The sequence below is a fragment of the Pholis gunnellus genome (assembly GCF_910591455.1).
Source record: "Pholis gunnellus genome assembly, chromosome: 11".
NCBI lineage: Eukaryota > Metazoa > Chordata > Actinopteri > Perciformes > Pholidae > Pholis > Pholis gunnellus.
Genome location: NC_136538.1, coordinates 13,632,921 through 13,640,465, shown reverse-complemented (window position 1 = coordinate 13,640,465; position 7,545 = coordinate 13,632,921). Strand labels below are relative to the sequence as shown.

The following is a 7,545-nucleotide window of genomic DNA, read 5'->3' as shown; positions in this document are numbered from 1 at the left end:
AGCAGTCAGGAATTATTGGATCACACTGAAATGTTATATCAATGTTTTTCCTACATTTCTTCTTCTAGATATGGCACATTGTTATTTTGACATCATTTTGCCGTTGCTACCCAACTACTCTGCATTATTCTGACATAAGAATCTATCAAGTAATGCAATGCTTTGAAGCCTGAGACATATTAACTAATGTTATCACCAGAATGAAGGGGATATAATAAGAGAAAATATGCTTTTAAATTGGCTGTTTTTCCTCACAACTGCAGTGTGACGTAACAGAGATAATTTGGGCTTCTCTGAGAAAGGTGGTGCTGGGAAACAGTCGCCATGTGAGCTATTATCAGGAACTCCATAATCCGCACTTGAAAGGAATGTTTGTTTTACTTCACAGTGTGTGTCGGCTAACGCCGTTCTAAAGATGCAGTGTTCGTAAAGAACTTTCCCTTTTGGGAGTGTCTCATCTTGGATTTCACTTCTAACTCCTTCTTTAACATTATATTTTAGTGAGGCAAAGATTACAGGTGATGAATGACAAAAGTGTTCCCTCTCTCTCTAACTTTTGTCGGACTCATTCACTCTGTGAAGCACTCTCAACAACATGGCAGAGTGAAGGAAGCAGCTGTATTTTTAAGGCTCTATAAATAGCTATCATCATTTCCCACCACTGGCTGCCATTGCCCTCACGCAGCATATGAACACTGTGCCCATTCAGAAGTATTGTGTGGGCAAAAGCTGCTGTAACAGATGTGGAATCAGTAATCCCAGTCACCATGTTAGGAAACTACAGACCCGAGAGTGTCGGAGGCAAACTACACGGCCTGGAACACTGTGCCCATTCATGCCTTACACAGACAGGAAATGTCAATCTCTGTGTCGATTCCTGCACGTAAGGACATTTTCGGCACATCACTTCTTGCTTTTTCTCTGCTCATTCACTTGTTCTGTCAGTCAGTCTCCATCTGTTTTCCCATCTTTCCCTCTCCTCTGCAGTGGAATGTGCATCTCAGCAGTATCTGATGAAAGAGTGGTTAACAGGGCGCTGCTGTGTGCATGTGTCTCTGTTTTCATCTTTCATGTGCGCACATGTAGCCTCCCAAATGAGACAGGAGACAAGGTCTGTCAGCTGGGGGGGGGGGGGGGGGGGGGGGGAGAGGCAGACACACTGGGATTGGATGAAGCGCTTCCACTGGGAATTAACCTCCCAGAATTTAGGTAAACTGCGTAACACCAGGCTCGGGTCTGTGAGAAAGTCTGGTCTGTGCGCAGTGAAAAAAAGTGTGGGTTATAGTGTTGGTATTCTTTGAATATTAACATTTCCTCTTGAATAATGCTGAGCGTACACAAAATGTTTAAAGGATAGGTTCACATTTTATGTAGTCAGTCTTAAAACAATTCTGATTGCTTGGGTTTTTAGTTTGCTGTAATGCTTTCTCGTGTGAACTGGCTGTGGAGAGATTCCCTCCTAAAGTTATTTCATTGTAAGAGATTTGGGACAAAAGCCACAGTCCTCGTGTGAAAAAGTGCTTCCTGAAGTTCATCTGGAACTCGTGATTCTTCAGCAGTTAGTCAACTCAAGCTGGTATCTTCCCTTTTGTTTCTCCAGACAGTGTTTCATTGCTGAGCTTCAGTGGAGCTACAGAGGAAGTCTTGCACAAAAAAAAACACATCACTTTGGAAAGCACCCACTTAATTTGACTAACTCAGACTGCTTAAGCCTCGTAATAGCTTTGGTTTAAAAGAAAACATTTTTGCAAACAAGGACTGTGGATTGTGTCCCCATCACTTACATTTCAATCATTTTAAGAATATATCTCGACTTGAAGTTCAGGAGTCTTCTTTTTTTGTCTTGTGAATATTTGGACGTTTACATGTGCACGTTGTTTATGACAGAATCAAATAAATAATAAGAAGAAATCTGTAAGCAACCAATCAACCAACACATTGTGTTCTGTACACCACTATGTTGGGAGGCAAGTACTGAGAAAAATATGCTTTTTTTAATTGCAACTTTTTCTGAATCGTTGCTGAGAGGGACAAAAAACATTCCTACCATTTCTCTATACCTCCCCAGTGATTTAATGACATTCAGTCATGTCATTGTTATCCATTTTCACATCAGAACTCTTTTTGACCACACTTTTTGATTTCCTGGCAGCAGTGAATTGACATCAGTCCACGTCAACAGTGTGCCTTCAGGGAGGCAAGAGGAACCAGTTAGACGGGTTATGATGGCTATATTGGACGGTTGGTCGCTTGCAGACCGGTGGGAGAGCGCATACAGGAAATGTCTCTTTGGTTGAGTTGCCAAAAAAAATATCACACAGTTGGCACTCCAGTGAAGCGCCTGGCTCTACATGTCCTTATACCAAGTTGTCTGGGCTGTCTTTGCTCTCTGTGTAGCTGGAAAAACAAACAACAACCTCAGCCGTGTGGTGCCCACACTCTTCTGATAGGGTCAGGAGGTAACAAAGGAGGATTCCAAATTCAAGTTTTTTACCTGTGATTGTACAGGTTCCTTATTTGGAGATGGATGTGATGTTTGAGGATTAAATGCGAAACGAGCCCATCCATAAAAATGAAAAATGTGAACAGATGTGACATCTATAAACTGAGGGCTTCGTAATAATACGGAGCCTGTTAATGTGGTAGGCTCAAAAAGACTTTCAGGGTAAATGTGGAGAATCCTTTTCTGGCCTTAATTGTCAACACACGCTAAACTTGAGTCATCCAAAACTTCAATGATTCGCCATGGTTACTTTCAATATCAAACTGAATCACTGGATTCAGTGCTTTGTTTATGCAGCACACTGCTGTTGTGTATGGTCTCCATTTGGTTGTATACAGCAGTGTGTTTCCGCAGGCGCTGACACGTGGACAGGACAACTCTTCTGTGGAAGTCTCAGAGGGGGAGAGGGTGGGTGGTGTGTGTGTGTGTGTGGGGGGGGGCTCTTTTCCTCCTTTAGAAGTGCTAGATTTATATCCTGCAGCTGGTTAACATTAACCCTTCCACTTCTGTATCTGTGGCCACCTTGCACTCGACACACGCACTGTATTGTTGTTGTTGCCATTGCATAGAAAGCCCGGTGCCACAGGGATGACATACTTTACAACTCACCTCATTCTTGAGGCGTACAAGGGGAAAGCGTAAGGCCCCAAAAGGAAAAGCGTGTGTTTATGTGTGAGTAATCTGCAGCTTTTTTTCACCACGTACATGCCCCATGCCAGCAACAGCAAGTGTGCAATGCATAAACACAAATCTGTCAGAGAACCACAAAACTGTTATACCGACAGTATAAAGGCAACCAAACAGAGTTGTCACAGCGGGGCTTTGGGTGCTGTTTAATCAACTTGTCTGCAGCATGTTTTCAAGAACGGCGGGCCAACAGGAATAAACGAGACATTGAATCATCTCCACTGCTTGGCTTCATTTTGATTGGCTGAACGTCAGCCCACCTCCAGAACCCCAACAGACTGTTCCGGTAAGAACAAGCCTCTTCCCAGATTATTGCACACACACGCACACAGTAGGATAACTCTCATGCAACACACTCACATTCTCTCTAACGCACAGCACATTGTCAGTGTGTGAGTGACTCTCCCATCTTCTGTGAGAGATACAGATAAATCTAGGGATCTACGTATGTCTTTCATGTGGTCAAGTGGCATAGCATATAAATGATCCCTGCCTGTTGGCCAAGGCTTTTATCTCCAAACAGAAAGTTCCAGACAGGCCTCTAAATCTGTGTTTCATTTGAAAAAAGCCTCCAAAAGCACAGTTCAAGTGGCCCGGTTCTTTTTCCAAATTAAACTCCAAGTACTGAAACAAAACAAGCAGGTTGTTTAAACACTTCTATATACCAATATCATCATAACCAAAGAAACATATCACAGGCTCACACTTACTGGTCTTTATTCTTTGGCTTTATAATGAAAACGTATGGAATATTTGTGTTCAGCATACACATTGTAGCACCAATCACACCCATCGTGTTGGGTTGTTGTTGAGTATACAGCATTCTGACAGAAGGCACTGATAAAACGGTTTGCAACGTTCGAGTCAGACAAAATAAAAACAGAGCTGGTCCAAAGGAGATCCACAAGTGTTTTAGTCCGTCATGCTTCAGTATAGTTTTGCTGTCATAAAAAAACATGTAAACACATAAAAATATATACTTTAAAAAAGGTAAGTATCCCTTGTGAAAAAAAAAAAATCCTATGAGAGGTTTTAGAAGGACAGTTACTCAGTATACTGACACAAATCTACACGTGTATGTTAAGGCCATTGTATTGTAAACACTGAATATACTTCCCCACTATAATATGCATTTACAGGAATATTATGATTCTTTATGAGGGAAAATTACATTAAATTACTGGGATAAAAATGCAAGAGGTGGAGGAATGGTGACCTGTGCCTTAATAAAAGGGTACAATACTCGGGTCCTCCTAACACATTTCCAATCAGACTCCCATCCTGGGTGGCCTTTGTGCCAGGAGCTGCTTGGGTATTTTCATGTCAGCAACATGTCTGACTGATTTTTTGTTTTGCTTCACCAACAAAGTGGAACGCTTGATGTGGAGAGACAATAGAGACACACCTGTGATTAGAGTAGCCGTTGAGTTAAATTACAGTGAAGTGAACTATTCCTCATCTTGCTGTGGATACCCCCCTGAAAGGACCCCCCCCCCCCTCCCCCATTCAGTCTCATCAGATGACCGTCTGCTGTCCCCGACACTTCCTGCACGCTCCATAAATAACCGACGCGAGGTAAGCCAGGCAGCACAGGCAGGCGAACACGGCGGCCGTCAGGTAGACTTTGTACAGGCAGAGGTGCTTGTACAGCTCCAAGTTGCAGTACGAGTTGCGATCCGTCTTGTAGATCATGACACCTATGGCCGGCAGGTAGAGCACAGCGGCGGCCACGTCGTGCGCCAGGTTGGTGGACAACCAGCGCTCCCCTCCCAGCAGCGGGACCAGGTCCTGCTTGTCCAGCAGGGTGAGGAAGAAAAGAGCGAGGGTGAGGAGCCAGAAGAGCACTGCGACGAACAGGACGAAGTGGATGGATCCTTCGTATTTGTTGGCGGCGATGGTGACCCACAGTCCGGCTCCGAACACAATCTGCAGGATCCGGATGAGTCCCAAAAAACTCTTGAGGAACTTCAGGATATTGTTCCTCACCTGCGGCTGGGAAGGTTGGGGTGCCATCTCTCTCCTCCTCCGGTCACTCTCGGTCCCTTTTTCCCGAACAGGGCGGGTGCTCTCTGCCAGCTGCAAACAGCTGGGGAAAAGATGCACTAAAAGTGGGAATGACGGGGTGAAAGCCCGTTTTTTTTTGGTCTGGCTATGAAGCCAAGAGTGTATAAGTTTAGGTATAAAATGGGAACTCTCTGTTCTTTCCACAGCCCCGGGGTTTTGAAATGAAAAACCGTCTTGTATGTTTCGTCTTTTCCGTTTCCTCTGTTGAATGTAACGTCTGTGTAGGGGGGTGGGGGGGCTGGGTGATGGAGAGGGGGCGGCCTGTAATTCAAAGCCTGCTCCTCCTATGCTGGACTGCCGGGTTCCTCCATGTCCGCTCATCTGCTCGCGTGTTTCCCCCGGGGTGGAGTAGCCTATCCCCTGGACAGTGTGACGTCTCTCCTCGGAGTGAAGGGAGGCTTTATGAAAGTGAAGTATGCAATATGTCAATATGTGGCGAGACAGCAAAACAGAAGCGTAGCTAATCATTGTTAGGCTTCCATGCGTCAACATGTGGACAGGATTGTTGTGTCTTAAACTGAAACAATACATGTACATTCCTTACTTCCGTTAAAGACACACAAAGATAATAATAATAATAATAATAATAATAATAATAATAATACAAATAGATTCGTATGTATACTATGAGTATTATACAATATAATCTGATATAATATAATATAATATCTTTCTTTGTCCACTGGACAAACAACACAACAAAGAAGCAGTGTTTTTTTAGGAGCCCATTCGTCATCCTGTTTGACTCTACGCAGGATGCTTACATGTTACTTCCCTCTCACATAATTGACAGACGCTTCTTATGCCAGCCAGCGGCTCATTGACGTCAATGGATTTCAGCAAACACACCCTACGTGGCCAGGAGGCGGAGCCCAACACCACCTCCCTCCCTCCCTTCCTCGCCCAAACCTGTGATTGGTCGAAAAAAAAATCTGTTTCCGAACCCAGACAGGAGGGATCAGAGGATCTCTCGACCCTCATTGGTCGCCTGACGACATTGATTTGTGATTGACCGTCGGCTCAAGGACAGAAATTGTCTGCAGGTGAAACTGACTGACCTGCGCTACCTTTCAGTGTTGTGGAATATTTCATAAAAGAGAAGCAGCGGAGCAGATGCTGTAGGAGCAAAGCGCACTGAACACATCAGTTAATCTTTGGGTAAGCAGAAGTCCTTTTTTATTTTCCTCATGACTCTCACGGGATTCTTGTTTACTGCCTTTAACCTACAGCATAATAAAACCCAGCACAGACAGTACAGTGCGTCCAGGGCTACGAATAGGTCTCATTCAAAGGCGATTTCATACTTTCCTTTGACAGAGACTTCGTATTTTATTCCCAACTATGCAAGGGATCTGGTATCTGTGCACCATTGTGTTTTTGTTATGCAAACATTAGACAAGTAGCGCGTGGTTAAAGTAGGTCTATGAATGTGTAAGTTTTTTTGGATTTTTAGAGCTGCATCCCACAATTATGATGATTTATGACCTCAACTAACTCCCTGACTGTTTAGTAGATTTAGTATTGGAGTTATTTATGTATTTGACATATCCAATATATATCATAGGCTACATTATAACCAACATATCCTTCCATATAGAGAAAGGTCAAATTTAAACAATACCCATCAGGTGGCTCAGGAAAATTATCATTTTTGCTCATTAGTTGTTTTGTGATGTGGTATATTGTTGTCCTCTCTACTGTCTACTGAAATGTGAAATATACAGGACTGATAGTAAATGATGAGTAAAGTAAGAGGTTTGAAACCTGCCGAATAAAGCTAACTAAAAAAGAATGTGAATCTTAATTTCTGACTTTAGTAAATAGTAAGTTTGACAGAATGATCTCAACTCCTGGCCTTCTTCAGAGGAGTAAATCTGCGTTAACTCCATAATCTGCTGTTGAAAGCTCTGGAGAACGCTAGCAAGTGGACCTTTTACTTACGATTATTTTGTCAAGCTGAAAGAAAGTTGTTTTAGTGGTGAGGCCACTGATTTACATGCAGCCATGATCTTGGTCCCTCAGCTATCTGTTAGTGTCCCACCTAAAACCATATGTGAGTAAAGAAAGATAAAGTTGCCATCTGCAGTCTAATGGGCTTTAAAGCACAGCTCTCTTCTTAAAGTAGGATTAGAAAATCAGAGCAGAAGACTTGCAGCTCAGCGGTGTTGTGACGCAGTCTGCACTCATGTACTGTTAAGTTCTGTTGTTTACATTGAAGCGTCTTTCTCTTTGCCAACACATCCCAATGAGTGGAAACTCTTACCGACTTCTCCACAGAGTAGAGCCAGTGT

General features: G+C 43.3%; 1 protein-coding gene across 1 annotated transcript; it reads right to left on the bottom strand.

Annotated features, from left to right (window-relative positions):
- Window positions 1-4,705: 4,705 nt before the first annotated feature.
- On the bottom strand, window positions 4,706-5,441 carry marveld1 (MARVEL domain containing 1; the record flags this gene model as incomplete). The annotated part of the gene is made up of 1 exon (XM_079168898.1): window positions 4,706-5,441. The coding sequence occupies exon 1, from the start codon at window positions 5,201-5,203 to the stop codon at window positions 4,706-4,708; it is 498 nt and encodes a 165-aa protein (XP_079025024.1). The 5' UTR covers window positions 5,204-5,441.
- Between the last annotated feature and the right edge of the window lie 2,104 nt (window positions 5,442-7,545).